This window comes from Equus quagga, chromosome 5 (assembly GCF_021613505.1).
Source record: "Equus quagga isolate Etosha38 chromosome 5, UCLA_HA_Equagga_1.0, whole genome shotgun sequence".
In the NCBI taxonomy this organism is placed as follows: Eukaryota; Metazoa; Chordata; class Mammalia; order Perissodactyla; family Equidae; genus Equus; species Equus quagga.
Window position 1 is genome coordinate 131,558,621 of NC_060271.1, and position 16,515 is coordinate 131,575,135.

The 16,515-nt window shown below is 48.0% G+C and overlaps 1 protein-coding gene across 5 annotated transcripts in view; it reads right to left on the minus strand.

The window, feature by feature from the left end:
* Nucleotides 1-4,187: 4,187 nt before the first annotated feature.
* GRHL1 (grainyhead like transcription factor 1) overlaps nucleotides 4,188-16,515 on the minus strand; it is a 50,139-nt gene continuing 37,811 nt past the window's right edge. For 3 of the 5 annotated variants that reach the window (XM_046660198.1, XM_046660197.1, XM_046660196.1), the window contains exons 10-16: nucleotides 16,328-16,415; nucleotides 14,864-15,003; nucleotides 13,497-13,534; nucleotides 10,606-10,697; nucleotides 10,161-10,246; nucleotides 7,026-7,090; nucleotides 4,188-5,875 (exon numbers count right to left, since the gene is read on the minus strand). In XM_046660198.1, coding sequence (XP_046516154.1) covers nucleotides 5,761-5,875; nucleotides 7,026-7,090; nucleotides 10,161-10,246; nucleotides 10,606-10,697; nucleotides 13,497-13,534; nucleotides 14,864-15,003; nucleotides 16,328-16,415 — 624 coding nt within the window. In that variant the 3' untranslated portion in view covers nucleotides 4,188-5,760. The remainder of the gene's footprint in view (nucleotides 5,876-7,025; nucleotides 7,091-10,160; nucleotides 10,247-10,605; nucleotides 10,698-13,496; nucleotides 13,535-14,863; nucleotides 15,004-16,327; nucleotides 16,416-16,515) is intronic. The other 2 variants (XM_046660200.1, XM_046660199.1) reach the window with 1 other exon arrangement.

Genomic DNA, 16,515 nt, shown 5'->3' on the forward strand with positions numbered 1-16,515 from the left:
AAGGACATTGGCTTTTCCTCTGAGTGAAATAGGGAGCCACTGCAAGGTTTTGAGCAGGAGTAGCTTACCCTGAGTCACATTTTAGAAGGATCATTGTTTTTGCTAGATTGAGAATAAAATGAAGGGGCCCATGGATGGAAAGAGTCCAGGTAGGTGACTGGAAAAACCCAAGCGAGAGCTGAGGTGGTGAGAGACGGCTGGATTCTGGATATGTTTTGAAGGTAGGGGCAACAGGATTTTCTGAGAGACTGATACAGGCTGTGACAGAAAAGGAAGGTGACGATGACTCCAAGGGTTTTGTTCAGGGCAACTGAGAGCAGGGAACAAGCATTTGCTGGTGACCTTCTCTCTGCCAGCACCATGCTGGGTTCAGGGTCACCGAGGCCAGTAAGGGGCGTAGCGCATCCCCTCAGGGCTCCTGCTCGCTGCGGGCCGGTGGAGAGGGGGCAGTTAGGATCCGCACAGGCTGTTACAACACGATGCTTTAGAGGCACAAAGGAGGGGCACAGAAAGGGGAGTGCCAGGGACAGCTCTCGAGGTGGTGAGTGAGCAGAGTCACAAAGAATAGGGGAACTTCTCCAGCCACAACAGAGGAGGTCTGGAGGAAACAGGAAAGATGAGGGCGAGAGCAAAGAGGAGTAATGACGGGCAGGACCAGTGTGCTCAGCGACTTGCAAACAGGCTTCTACAGGGGAAATGCTCTCGGGAAATGCTGGGGGGCACCGTGGACCCGTGGGCCGGCCAGTCAGGACGAGCCGCTTGTGGTCTATCCTGACATGCTCTGATCCACAGTTGAGACAGCCTGTGAGTTGAAATGGCTCCGGGGTGGCGCAGCTACAGGCAGGAAGGGAAGCTACTGCAACAGTGGAGACAGAGGATGCGGGAAATGGGGGAAGACACGCCAGGCCCGAAGGTCTGACTGGATGTCGGGGATGAGAGAGAGGCAGACTCAGAGGTGACCCCCTTTTCTGGCTTGGGCACCATTCACAGCAGGACCCACGGGAGGAGACGCACGATTGGGAAGGAAGAGGATCTAGTTTGGGATGTGTTAGGTCCAAGTGCTTGGTGGAGAACGCCCTGGAAGGGTAGATCTAGCGCTTAAGGGAGAGCTCTAGATGGAGGAAGAAATGTGGGAGTTGCCAGTGTTGAAGTGATTAGAATCAGAGGATGGAGAAGAGACCACTGACTGGCCCCTGGGACCAGTAACACTTCCGGTGCAGGTGTGGGGTCAGAAGGGGGACGGCCAGACATAGGAGAATCAGAGAGGGCCGCCTGGCAAACACTTCTCTGACCCCCTTCCCCTTTCCAGTTTCCCAAGGCCCCGAGTCCTACTTGCGAAGCTGTGTGCCTGAGGGGAGGAGATTTCAGCCCCCGGGACACGTGAAGTTAGAGGATTCAATGAGGGAAACCCGGGACTTCTGCTGGCAATCCAGCACCTGGGACTGTTTGCCCTTCTGGACTTGAACCAGGAGACTCATAGTTTTAGGAACTGTTGGCAATCATCTGGGACCACACAAGGAGAGCGAAACTAGGATGAAGCCCCCAAAGGAGGAAAGAAATTAGGTTGTTGGTGACATCAAGCTCTAGGATGAAGCTTTGCTACCGTTCGACCCCTCAGTTATCAAGGTACATTTCCTTTATTGTTTAGCTAGCTTAAAGACTTTCTGATACTTGCAACCCACACCTTCCAGCTGATACACAGCAGCCAGAAAGTAATTTAAAGCCAAAGTAATTTAAAAGGTTGTCTTTAACATCAAATGCCCCAGGGAGATAAAAGATAAGCAATTAGGTTATGGGTGACCTTGGGAAGAGCGTTTTCAGTGGAAACAGCAGGTGACAGCGGGAAGAACGGAGGTTTGGAGTCAGACGTACTTCTGTCTCTTCCTAGCAGTGTGCTCTCCTGGGCCTGACTCTTGTCTGTGCGATGGGCGATATCTCCCCTTTCATTTGATCCTGGGGGGATGAAAGGAGACTGCCAAGTGTCCAGTACAGAGTTCAAGAAACGGCACGACAGGGACAGAAGTCGGATGGCACTGGACTGAAGTGCCCAAGAGGTGAGAAAGTGGGATGATGAACAGATGATTCTTTCAAAGACGTTAACACACAGTTCACAGAAAATGAAGTACAAACGGCCGCTGAACATGAAGTTATGGTCAACTTCACTCGAACAGAGAAGCACAAATCAAAGCAGTAAGATGGTGGGAAACAAGCTCTCTCAGACTCAATGGGAAGGACTGTAAATCTGTTTGCCTTGGATGGGAGTTTGGCAGTATCTACAAAATATGTACTGAACATATTCTTTGACATAGCATTCTTCTGCTGAGAACTCATCCTACAATTTGACAAGTATGTAAGGACAGACATGCTGGCACATTTTCTGCAGCAGTGTTTGTAATGGCCAAAGCTTAGCCTAAATGTCCATCAGTGGGCACTGATTAGCTGACGATGTCTCTGTAATGGAATCTAATATAGTCATTAAAAAGAACACGCTTGAGTCTGCGTGAAGGATTCTTGTGTAGCCATGGAGAAATTATCAATGGTTCTCTCTTGGCAGTGGGACTGGGGAGGTAGGAAATTTATCCCTCAGAGAAATCTTCTCATGGAGCGCCAACATTCATTCTAATGGCTTATGTTTTTTTCTTGGCATTTCTTAACATTTACAATAAAATAAACAAAATTTGGCTAAAACATTTGAAGGAGGTGATGGCTAATGGAGGTCAGGACCAAGGGGGTGTGTGTATGTGTGTGTGAGACAGAAAGGCCTTGAACAGAGAAGAAACCACCTGTGCCCCAATGATGTTATTCCACAAACGCTGTGACCACCCTGGGGCTTGGGCACTGGGGGAGGCAGGAGACAGGAGGCTGACGACATCACTTATGGACAGGGTAGCCTGTATTTCCTATACATTGGTGACCGCTATTTGCAGGTGAAAAGCAGATAATCATGGATGACACTAATACACTACTTGCTTCCCAGGGTAAATGGATGAGTGGGAATCTCGGATGTCCGCGCACGGCATGGTCCTACCCAGGAAAGGTCCAGCCTGCCTCTCTCTCACTTGCAGGCCCCACATTCACCTTGTCCCGTGACTCCCCCCCGAGGTCTTGTCGGCTTCTTGAGACCACTTTTTCTTTAGCACTGTCAGGGGCTTCCGCTGCCGCATCACGCAGATGATTCCTACTCTGGGGCCTGCTGGTCCAGTTCCAGCCCAAACTAGTTTCTGAGCTTCTAAGTTCTAAATAGTCTCCCAGCTAATGTCTTGCAAGTGACTGGTCACTTCATCATTTCAGCATCATTTACTGAGCATGTTCCGTAACTAGCACTGGGCTGAGCGCCAGAGGGCCAAGGAGACAAGAGGTTTGATCACCATATGCAGCAGCGAGTCTAGGAGAGGGAACCTGGGGTAACCCACTGGCGAGGTCGGGGGAGCCCCTGGCCTCCAGGGGAAAGCCAAGGTTCAAGGCGGAAGTGACAAAGGGAGAAAGAAATGCAGCGGAACGTGGGGAGGCAGGGGTGAAGGGGAAGCTGAGGAGCTCCCTGGAGCCTTGGTGAAGGTGGAGCCCAGGAAAGGCTCCCGAGGAGTGGATGTGTGGGCCCCACCCCACAGGCTCCCCGTGCTGAGCTGGGCTCCAGAACCGCCGAGTGACGAGGAGCCGAGTGTGCCCCTAAGGATTCCTGACTTGTGGCCCACAGATTAGAGTGACAAACGCACAGGTGTCACGGGAAATCTATCAGGGAGTTCACTTCATTGACTGGATCACGTACTCATTAGAAGTGTATTTCAGTGTCTATCACAGTTAGGCGTGGACTACCTGAATATGCTCATGACAACCATTTGACTTAGAAATTCTGATGAACTGAAAGATTATTATTGGTAGATTTTCTGTTAAGCTTCTAAAAACTAAGAACACTAAGATTTTAGGTCTGAAAGCATTTACTTTCAGCTTTAGTGGTTAAATTTTGGTAACAGTTGAAAAATTATTCAGGGCTCCCTTACTGAACAATTACTTAGATCACTGGACACCTGTAAGGAAAAAGGATGCTACAGACACCTGAGTACCCATGCTGGGAAATAAGGAGAAAACACTAAGGAAATTCTTTTCAGCTCCACTATTCTAAGATCTCATATTGTGCTTTACTGACTAACGAAAGGACAAAGTCAAACTGAATAACAAGAAATGACATGTTACGAAATAGACATATAAAATTTAATCCCTTTGGTTTAAAATACATCTTCAATGATACAATTAAAAACAAGACAAAATCAATTTCATAAAACAAAATACAAAATATTGTTATTATGCCCCGTTCCCATGATATCTTATCTTAGAAAACCAGCAATTTAGTTCACATACTTCATTCGAGTACTTTAACGTAAGAATGTAGCTATAAACCCGACTTACACAAACGACCCACTCTAGCTCCCTGAACCTAAAGATACCCGTGATTTTATGTTATGAAATTACGCTTTTCAGTATTTTTATGTATTTAAACATGTATACAAATTGTTCCCTGCCACAGTAATATAGTCTCATCAATTCATGAATGCTTTCTAGAACTGTTAGCTTACGAGATAACCGAAGTGTGAAGGCTCTGAAACATGGTAAAATACAAAACGTTTCTTGTAAGAGAAGACTAGGAAGGGCCCCGTCTTGAACCCTGTCACCTGACTGATACATGACAGTCAGGGTGTGCTGCAATTACTGTTTGTTCTCTCCACTGGGCACATCTGCCTGACAGTAGCACACACACAGACATGAGCTGCAGCAGTGTTTTCCTTTACTTCATTTGTTAAACAGTGCAGAAAACCACTAACGACACTCTCAGGAGCAAACAGAGCTGTCCGTCGGGAGGTGTGGACGACGGCCGTGTCTGGGAGGACACGGAGTGCACGTCTCAGGGCTCCGCTGAGCAGCCCTCTGTCTGCCTGGGAGACGTCTCAAAAACAGCTGCACAGCTTGTCAAGGGAAAGTCTTTACAGCAGACTTCACTGCATCTCTTTACTGTATGTACACAGACACCATATTTATATATTATCTATTTATATAAGACATGTATGTACACATTTACAGACACAGGCCTTCAGAATGTATTGCACTTATATACAAGGCAGCTTTAGCTTAACTGATCCATACTGTAACCCATGTGAGTTCTTCATAAGAAAGGCAGTTGATATGTTCAAGGAAGTCGCAAAGGAAGATTTCAGTAACATGCCCTATTTGAGTAAACATTCATGAGGGACGTGAGGCTGAGGGAGAACGGCTCACCCTTCCCTCTCGGGACGCCACTCCCACTCGCCTGCGGCAGCCAGAGTCACACTGGGTTCAGACACGGGCACCAGGTCCTGCAAGCCAAGCCCACTGCTTCCTCTGACTTGCACTAGTGAGCAGGCCCACTGACAGTGAAGAGACAAGGAAGATCCCCCCATATTTTTATAAATAATGTAGCAGATATCCTAAAGGTTCCCAGAGAGTCTATTCAATCTTGGAACAAAGTTTTCACTTTTAATCCTAAGTATTTATATCAGAAATTTCAAACATAACGGTATATGGATTTCTCTGTCATCTGAAAAACGCCAATGTGATATATTCAATGCTATCTCCTTGCCAAACGCAAGGCCATCTCCAACTCGAAACGAATCCCGTCCACCGACGTCCCTGCGTTTGAAGGTGGCTGACCCGTGCACGCGCAGCTTGCCGAACACAAAGACCCACGTCACAGCTTCGTGCGGCTCGTCGGGAGTGGCGGGCCAGCGCGCCCTAGATCTCGGTGAGGGTGAGCTTGTAGGATGGCCCCGCCTCCTCGATCTGCAGCTGGAAGGTGTCCTCGTTGGAGTAGTGCTTCACGATGTTGTCGTCCATGTTCACCAGGATCCTGGGCAAGGGGAGCAAGACAGACCCGCTCATTCCCGCGGTCTGGAGGCACACCCAGACTCCACAGGCAGTGCTGCCACTTAGCAGCTAGGACACGTGAGGCAAAGTAGCTAAACCTCCTTAAGCCTCAACTTCCTCACCTATGAAATGAAGGTAAGAATAGTGCTCGTCTTCTAAGATCGTTGTGGGCTTAAATGAGGGACTCAAGTAAAGCCCTTACAGCAGTGCAGGGCAGGTGACACCAAAACACACCAGCTTATTTATTATAGCTTTGTCAGTGCTCACTCGATAAACGAGTAAACCCACAAAAGGCGCCCGTCCTTGGTCCAGCTTTAGAAAGCGTATCAATAAAACACTCCACATGATCTGAAGCCACGGCTCCCTGACGAATTCTCTTCCCCAGCAAGTTCCCTTCAAAGTTTAGCTGAACAACTACTGAGTCCAACCCTTCCCACAAGCCCCATCTAGAAAATTCCAATTAGGATTTGCTTTAGAATTAAGCCAAAAAATTCTTATGTTGTACCCTGTTTACTCGTGCCAAACAGCATAGACACTTAAGTAAAACAGAACTCAAAATATTGATTTCTGGACAAAGAAGCAATTGTCCTATGACTGAAAACGAGCCAGGCAGGAAGGCGCAGTGGAAGGAGAAAGGCTTTGCAGCCGTCAGACTGTGCTTGAATCTCGGCCTCGGCACTAACCTGCTGCCTGGTCTTGGACAAGACTCTCAGGCTCTCTGTGCCTCAGTTACCTCGTTGACAAAGCATGAACAGTGATACCCGTCTCAGGGGCTGGGTGAGCATGATGTAACAGGGTAAGCACCCGACCCAGTGCCTGACCCACGCTGGGGGCTCAATACCGGGCAGTGATGGTGTCAACCTCAGTAAACTGCGTAATGTACTCTGGAATTTGGAGCCACTTCACTGCCGCCAAGAATGCGAAGAGCAAATAAAAATTTTACTTGAAAAAAACTCCCACAAGATGTTTTTAAAAAGTAGATCAATTTTATGTGGAAAATTTAAGAAAAAATATATTCTCACATTAGTGTTTCTGCAACTGTTTCTAGACTGGCACAAATGCATGTGAATAACATTAATGTTATATAATGTTAATGTTATTTAGAGGCAATAAGAATGTCAGTCAATGCTCACCCTTTTTTACATTTCTTGAATATTTTCCCAATCTTGTCATGGGGAACATCGTATTTATCTGAGATCTAAAAGAACAAAGAAAAGTAATTACAAAATGGTATTTTTGTGGCTTTCACAAACAATCAACATACATTAACACAGTGGTATAGTCATTCAACTTTCTGTTTTTCAAAAATATATACATGAGGGGCCAGCCCTATGGCTGAGTGGTTAGGTTTGCACGCTCTGCTTCGGCGGCCAGGGTTTCACCGGTTCAGATCCTGGGCACGCACACGACACCACTCATCAAGCCATGCTGAGGAGGCATCCCACATGCCACACTGGAAGGACCCACAACTAAAAATATACAACTATGTACCCGGGGGGCTTTGGGGAGAAAAAAGAAAATTAAAAATATCTTAAAAAAAAAAGTATATATGAGACCCAGTGCACATCCTGGGGAGGGGCTGTCACCTACCTTTGGAAGGAGGTGGAATCAGGAGCTTGTTACTTCCCCCTAGGTTATAGATGTCCATAAGTGTATTAGACGGTCATAGACATTTTTTAAAAACTGTAACTGTGTAAGAGCAGTTTTAAGTTTTAGAAAAATGGAGGAGAAAGCACAGTTGTTCCCCTCTCACCCCCACAGTGCCCCTGCGGCTAACGTCTCGCGCGTTAGTGTGGCGCGTCTTTGTGATGAGCCACCACTCCTGCAATACGATGACGCGAAGTCCACAGCTGCCGTCAGGGCTCACTCTGTGGGCGGACGTCCATTCCATGGGTCCTGACAAACGCGCAGCGACACGAATCCACACAGTCACTGAGGTCTGATCGAGCGCGTGACGGCTCTGCTTCAGAGTCAGACACACCTACCCTGCAGGGCTTCTGACTCGCCCTCCACTAGCGGGCACCTCTCTGACCCTCAGCCTCCCCTCATCAGTCGGGTGAGACTCTCACCTCACAGACCACAGGACTGCTGTGAGGATTAAAGCGCGTCCCACACAAAGCAGGAGTCAATTTCAGATACAGAATTACGGGAAGGAAAGAAACATTTAAATATCCCCAAGTCCAGGAGAAACATCCAAGTCTCTGATCACCAACCGAGAGCCGGGCTCAGCTGGTCTACCCATAGCTCCAGAGAGCACAAAGGCTCCAGCTAAGGTGGCTGCAGCCACGGGGTGTGGCCCTGAGCTCAGCCCCCTGCCCCTCTGTATGATCAATGAGAGGCCCACACAGGCAGCGAAACCAGTACAGTGTCAACTTTGGATGTTTTCCCTTCAGGGCACGGAGCCCATCTGAGAGGCAGAGTGACTCTGAGGACAAGCAGCCGATTCAGGCTACAGCACATCTGTACTGGGAACCGTGGTCCAGACGACCCCACACCGGGGCCACCGCCTGCCCTCTATCTGAGCAAAGCTCGAGGCAGCACTGCGAACGGGGCCTCAGAAGACCAACCTTCAGATCACTCTCAATTTGACAAAAATATAGATTTTAAGCCAAATCCAAGCTCCCACTGTACAAACAAGTCCATCTCTTTTCTATATCACTGGATAAAATACTTCGTCTATTCCGAAGTCCCAGCCCCAAGGGGTCTGAGACACGTGACGAATTCCCTATGAGCTGTGAACAAGTTAGATTTGGCACAGAAAGCCTCAATCTTTTTCACTCTCTTCTCTCTCCATAATCAAGAGTTTGCATGATTCTTAAATGAGGAAGGGTTGTCAGAAGTCAAGGTAAGAAAGAGGAAGCCAGGAGAAGTCTCAGGAAGCAGAAAAATGATAGGAAGAGGTGCTAATGCTGGTGCTGGCTGTGCTGCAGGGGAGGGAATGTGTAAGAGAGGCCCGTGGACTTGGAGCTGCCTGGACAGTCTCAGCAAGGGCCCCCAGACCCCCGTCCCCTCCACTGCGTTACTGTTCTTCACTGCATTTACCAGCTCCTGGCAAATTACGTATTAGTTTCTCTGCTTATTTTATTGTCTCTGTCTTCCCATCAGGAACCTGAACTCCACTGGGCACTGTGTCACTTACTCTTGTAGCTCTAGTGCCCAGCTCCTGGCACAAAGCAGGCCCTTAACAAATAATTTGTTAAATGAATTCAACACATGCAGCTGTTGGGGGAGCCAGGAGAAACGTGTTTCTAGCCCAGCTATGCACATGCTTGGAGCTCAAAGATTCCTCTGACTTACAGGGGCCCAGGTTGATCAATATCAAGGTACAGCGCTGATTCCTTGAATTTTCCCCTGGGGCAAAGCCAAAAGGGGAACCAGTGCAGCACTCTCACGCCATCTCCCACTGATGCCCTTTCTGCTGCTTCGCCCTTGGCTGAGATCCTGCAGGAAAGATTTATGGTCATCATTGGTCACACCTCTAAATTTCCTGAAATATGCTTTCCGTAAGGTCTTGACACAAGTTCAGCCATTCCTCAGGATCAGGAGTTTCAAAGGCAAACCGAGGAGCCACTGCTTTCATGCATGAAGTTTTTAAGATTTTATTCGATTAAAAATAAGATTTTTTTTTTTATAGATTGACACCTGAGCTAACATCTGTTGCCAATCTTCCTTTTCTTTTTCCTTCTCTCCAAACTCCCCCAGTACATAGTTGTATATTTTAGTTGTGGGTCCTTCTGGTTGTGCTGTGTGGGACGCCACATCAGCATGGCTTGATGAGTGGTGCCATGTCCGCGCCCAGGATCCAAACCTGCAAAACCCTGGGCCACTGAAGCGGAACGTGCAAACTGAACCACTCGGCCACAGAGCTGGCCCCCTAAAAAGAATTTTTGTTAGCTGCTAAATGGCTTGTTAAATGGCAACCTCCCTTTAACCAAGCATATAAAAGTTAAACCATTTCATAGGTCAGCAAAAATTCACTCAATTCAGCGGACTAGGCATGCCTGAGTGACCACTACCTGCCAACCAGCGTGCCGGGTGGAGACAACCGGCTTGGAGACAGTGTACTTGGTTGCAAACAACCGAGGGCCACGCGAGGCAGGACCAACGCAGGCTGTGCCACAGGCACACATGGCGCTGGGACTTGGGAAAGGCCTCAGAGATTTTAGCACAAAGGCATCCGGACGGTCTGGTCAAGTTTGTTCCAACGGAATTCGATCTACGTTTCTTCTCATTTTTTTAAAGAAGATCACAAAGCTCATGCTACTTACAGCTTCCATCAAGCCTTTCAGAGATGGAGTCCTGAGCATCAGGGCATCAAAGACTTCTTCCGACTCCTTCCGCACGTAGAGCAGCACTAATCCCCAACCAGCAATAAGGAGGAAAAGAGAAGAAAAGGGGCTAATTCATTCACATGAGCAAAGTGAGAACACAGATCCGGGGTACTGGGTGAAATAGAGAGAGACATCCACACCAAGAACAGCAAACCAGCTGTTCTTGAACAGCTGGTTCGTGAACCAGCATAAAGTCCACGCTGAAGAACACAGCTTCGGCTTCTTTCAACTCTGCCCAGCCCAAGCTCGACCAGGAGCTGGTCTGACGGCAGAACACTCAAGCAGGTCAAACCGGACAAGTGTGTTTGAGCAATTTATGCTTTTGACAGATTCAGAACTCACTTCTAATTTAAACCTCCACCAGGAAATGCAACCAACGCACCTCGCTTGGGTTCTTCTATCCGGGCCAGCTTAGCAGGTGGTGGAATCGCAAAATCGTCTTCTGCCCCGTATGGCCCCCTCTTCAGGTTAGATCTGCAGGCGATTGAAAGCACACAGTGTCTTCAACTTCAATCACTTGCAGAAACAGTTTTAGGGTACATCACGGAGTTTTAGTTTTAAAATGATCTTCACTGTTTATCTGGTCCAGCTTCCCTACTTTGTGGATGAAAATATGAAGCCCGAGCAAAGATACTGACTGAACCAGGGCTCCTGCAATGTGACGCAAAGCTGGGACCACTCAGCTCACCTGCCGGACACCCTCCACTGCTCTTACACTACACCAAGCTGCCTGTAGGAAAAACTTGATGGAGGAGATAGGATTCGAGACATCTATGAAGGTGTAACAAAGGAGAGGGCGTGTCAAAAAGGGGGGTGGTCTGAGCAGGAAAATGCAAAGCCAGGATGCAGCAGGATCTTCCACAGGAAGACAAATCAAGAAGGGCAGGCTGGGCTTTACTGTGGAAGATCTTGATCATTTGGCTCCAAGGAATTTTAGGGGTTTTGTTTTTTCTGGTAAGGAAGATTGGCCCTGAGCTAACATCTGTTGCCAATCTTCTTCTTTTTGCTTAAGGAAGACTGCTGTTGAGCTAACTTCTGTGCCCATCTTCCTCTATTTTGTATGTGGGATGCTGCCACAGCACAGCTTGATGAGAGGTGCGAAGGTCCATGCCCGAGATCCAAACCTGTGAATCCAGGCCGCCGAAGTGGAGCGTGTGAACTTAACCACTACACCACCAGGCTGGCTCCGCGTTTTAGGTTTTATGTTGCAGGTATTAGGAAACCTTTGAAAGTCTTTTGAGATGAGAATGCTGTAATCCTAGTGTGTGGTAGAGACTGGAGGGGACTCCAGGACCACAAGCAGAAGAACCAGTCGCAGGACTCTGGGGACAATCATAGCAAATGATTCTAAAGGGCTAACATGTATTTAAAATGTGCAATAGTGTCAGTGGAAATAAAAAGGGGGAAATGGACACAGGTGTGTGTGAAGAAACACATGAAAAGATCAGAGTGACCGGCTGTCAAAGGCATAAGCTGTGGGGTGCTCCACGTTCAGTGCAGGTGAACAAGAAGACAGTAAGGGAACTGAAAATGAACAGGGGGTGCTTGGTTTTGAGCAGAAAGAGCACTTCAAGAAGAGGTCGTGGCCTGAAAATGCTCAGTCAGCCTCAGCGTCTGGCACAGAGCAGCCTCGGAGGAAAGCACCTGCAGGACACGTCTGAGCACGAAGGGTCAGCGGCAGCTGAGGACCAGCCTTCAGGGAGAAGGCCCCGCAGTCAGCCTGGGAGGGAACAGGGAGCTACGATGGCCCAGAGTGTGCCCGACCCCTCACAGTGGTAGCGCCCTGAGCAGGAGGGCTGCCAGTATGGGCAGTCAGGGCCCACGTGAGGGAGCAGCAACACCTCAATGTGCACATGAGCACCCAGGGGCCTCATCTGGATTCCAAAACCCATTCTCCACCACAAGGAACCAGGGTTTCCTGGAGAAGAGGCTGATTCTAGAGCTGGAGAAGGGAAAACACAGTGCCTGGAACACACTGTACCTGAAGGCAAGGAAGTACTCAAGGAATTGGGAGGTGGGGGGGGGCACGTCAAAGGGATCCAGGAGCAAGCTTGAAGGACTCCACTGACCCCTCTGGGACAATCTGAACAAAGTAAATGATAGTAATCGATGACAACTTCTTGAACAAAATTGGAAACTATTAATAGAGTTCATAGCGACATAAATAAATAAATGAATAAGTTGAAAGTTTGATGAGGAATGAGATATTTATAAAGCTACAAAACACCTACTGCCAGCCCTGGTGGTCTAACAGTTAAGACTCAGCACTCGCATTGGGGCTGTTTCTCAGGTAGGGAAGCACACCACCAGTCTGTGGGTTGTCGTACTGGGGCGGCTGCACGTTGATGTGATGCTGAAAATTATGCCACGAGTATTTTAAGTACGAGCAGGGTCCCCCATGGTGGACAGGTTTCAGCAGAACTTCCAGACTAAGACAGACTAGAAGGACCTGGCCACCCACTTCTGAAAAACTGGCCAGGAAAACCCTATGAATAGCAGCAGAGCATCGTCTGATACAGCATCAGAGGGGAGAGGAGGGCGCAGAAAGAGCGGGCAGGGTTCTGCACTGCTGTCCACAGGGGCGCTGGGAGGCAGAAGGAATCCACTCGACAGTACTAGCAACAACAAAGCACCTCCCCACGAAGCACGTGGCACAAAAGGAGAAAGAGTAACTGCGCAGTGGAGAGGCCTGGCAGACAGCAGCTGAATCAAGCGATCAGAGCGAACATCATTGGCAACGGGGCAAACGCAGTGTGCCTGACAGGTTCCGTCTGTGACACTCCACCAGGATGCACAACCTGAATCTGATCACGAGGAAACAGTGGACAGACCCAACTGAGGGACCTTCAACAAAACAACTGGTTCACAATCTCCAAGAGCATCAGGTCAGAAAAGTCAGGGAGAGAGAGACTGTTCCAGACTGAAGGGATTAGACATGACAACTAAACACACTTTGAGTCTGAACTGGATCCTTTTTTGCTACAAAGGACGTTATCGGAGCAACTGGCAAAACTTGAATGGGGTGTGAGGACCAGCTGGTACCACTGGTCTCAGCGTGAACACCCTGACTTTGTGACGCAGGAGGACGTCCTCGTTTGCAGGAAATACACACTAAAGTATTTAGGAAGGATGGATCATTTGGGTCGGCAACCTACTCTCAAATGGCTCAGGAAAAAACGAGTTCTTTGTATCATGCTTGCAATTTTTCTGTAAGTTTGAGATTGTTTCAAAATAAAATGAATTCATTAAAACAAAACAAAAGAGAAATCTTACCCCTCACCCTCCAGTTCTTCTGAGGCAATGGGAAGGACCTAAGACCAAAAAAATAGATTGGTTTCCAACTATACGCTCAAAATATTTCAGACCATAACTGTTGTATTCCTAAAACAAAAATAATTTTGAATTTGACCAATCTAATACAAAATCCTCTACTCTTATTTTTCAATAACTAGATTCTTAGAACTATCTTGAACTCCTCTAATTCAGGGATTGGCAAAATACGGCTGGCGGGTCAAGCCTGGCCAGGTGCCCGTTTATGCAGATGGAGTGTCTACTGGCACACAGCCACACTCATTCCCTGGTGTATTGTTTATGGCTGTTCGTCCCCACAGTGGCATAGCTGAGCAGTCACAACAGAGACCATACCACCCAGAAAGCCTAAATGTTTACTATTTTACCCTGGACAAAAAAGGTTTGCCGACGCCTGCTCACGCCAAGGCTGCTCGCTAGAACCTGAACGCACTGCAGTGGCTCCCTCCAAGAACTCTGAAAATCACTAGTCCGTAACTAACAAATCTGTCTACAAAGTGCGCGGCGGACCGCCTTTTTGATACTTATTTGAGCTCGGCATGGAAAGCACGCTCCACTCTATTCACGTTCCCACCTCTACTGAGCTTTTGCTCAAAGCAGGGCACGACTGTGTTAAATTTTGCATCAACTGTCAAGACATGGCTGCACGTGTGCCAATGATGATTCAGTGACCGAAACCATGAAAACAGCCTGCAAATGTTCGTTATGCCATTAAGGCTACCTACCCTAGGTATTCCTCTGGCGATCCCCCCCAGCCAGACCCATAGAAGTTAAATTCACATAATCATGGTCTCAAACTCCAAATTATTATTCTAGCTTCTTTTTTTTCTGGTGAGGAGGTTTTACTCTGAGCTAACTTCTGTTGCCAATCTTCCTCTTTTTTTTTCCCCTTGAGGAAGAATAGCCCTGAGTTAACACTTGTGTTAGTCTTCCTCTATTTTGCATGTGGGTCAGCGCCACACCGTGGCTTGACAAGTGGTCTGCGCCCGGGACCCAAACCCGCAAACCCAGGCCATGGAAGTGGAGAGCACAGGACTTAACCACCACCGCAGGGGGCCAGCCCTCCAGCATCTTTAAATGAGCTAAGATATAAATAAATAAATACAAACAGAACTCGGTAGACAGGTTGGTTACTGCATTCCCAAATCAACAATGCTTAAACACTTTACCACAAGGACATCATATCACAACGGCACGTGCCATGGAGCTGACCCTTAACACTGGTCAAAGCTCCCTAAATTTTAGCTTCTGTCTACCAAGAACAACGCCGAAGACTTCCTTAGCGTCGAGCCTCGCTGCCCTGCAGCCACCCTGGGGCCCTGGTTACCTACGTGAGCGCCCCGCTGAAGGCTAGCGAAGTGCACGTCGGGGATGAAGAGGACAGGCTGCGTGTCAAGATCAACAAAGGGCTTGAAAACCGTGATGTCCATCCGCTTGTGAGAGGGAAGCAGTGGCACTTTAACATCAGAAACTGAGAAAGAAAAAGGACATCACAGTAAACAACTTGGAGACACAGACTGGACACAGGCCACAGAGCGTTCTCTTCAAGTCTGAGGAGCTCACACTGCAGCACTCTGTCAGGTACCGGGCGCAGCACTGGACTAAGAGAAAATCAGCGCATGTTTGTGTTTACACTAAAATCAACCGAATACCTTCTCAAAATCAGAGGAGAAGGTATCTTTACACACACGCAGACACGCACACAGACGGAAGACTTGGAACAGAGGCAAAGCACGTTTAGTTTTTGTCTGAAAGGCTAAAACTTATAACTGTATCAACATAATTTACAAGTAATTTCACCTTAGGAATCCTCATTAAGCAATTTACGTGCTAACCACAACATACTCTTCAACTTCAGAACATACACATTTACGTTATACTTTCAACTCCAGAACTTAACCAGAGAGGATAAGAGTAAGTAGGACTAATTTCTTTCTTATTTTTGGAGGAAGATTAGCCCTGAGGTAACTACTGCCAATCCTCCTCTTTTTGCTGAGGAAGCCTGGCCCTGAGCTAACATCCATGCTCATCTTCCTCTACTTTATTTGTGGGATGCCTCCACAGCATGGCTTGATAAGTAGTGCCATGTCCGCACCTGGGATCTGAACCAGTGAACCCCGGGCCGCTGAAGCAGAGTACGTGAACTTAACTCCTACATGACTGGGTGGGCCCGTGACTGTCTACTTTTTAGTTTCTTGAATCACTATTCCATCTTCACCCATCACCTGGCCCTGCAGTACTTGGTGAGAGCTTTCCTGGTTAGTCAGCTGTTCTCTGAAGTGACACCGGAGTTGGTGCTCTGACGCCAGCAGGAGAACCCTGATGAATGTGCTGCGGGCAAACGTCTCTGAGCCAGACAAACGTTCAGACAGCAGACGCGCGCAGCCACGGACTGCGGATGACACTGTGACACAGAGCAGCACTTCTTTTCCTTCTAACTCGGAGATACAGGATTTTGTGAATATAAATATTGGTCACATTAAAAAAAAGAAAAAGAAAAAAGCTTTGCCAGTGAAATGTCCAACTGGCCATGGAACTGGACTGGAACCAGCATCCTGAACTAGAACTAACAGCCAAAAGAGCCTGAACTCTGGAAGAGCTCAAGAATGCTTCCTGCAGCTCCCCAAGAAAAGTACTCAGTTTAGCTGCTCATCTGTTTCTGTGCCTGGGAAGGGAGTCAAAGCTCCCGGCTCACAGTCGGGAAAGAGACAGCCACTGCTCTATCCTCTGCCTGGACGTCAGGCCAGCGCCCTGAAAGGGAAGATCAAGACGCTCGGGGAGACGCTTCTACTTACAGGCGGTCAGCTGGGAGCTGGGGTCAGTGCACTTGCCTTTTCTTTTGCTTTGTTTTCGTTCTTCATCTCTGATTTTCCGCTCGGCTCCCTATAGGTCAAGAGAAGACAAGACAGGATTCTGTTTATCTGATCCTCTTTAAAATATTTAACTCTCATCCTGACTAGTGGGGGGAAAAAGCTCTCTGGAG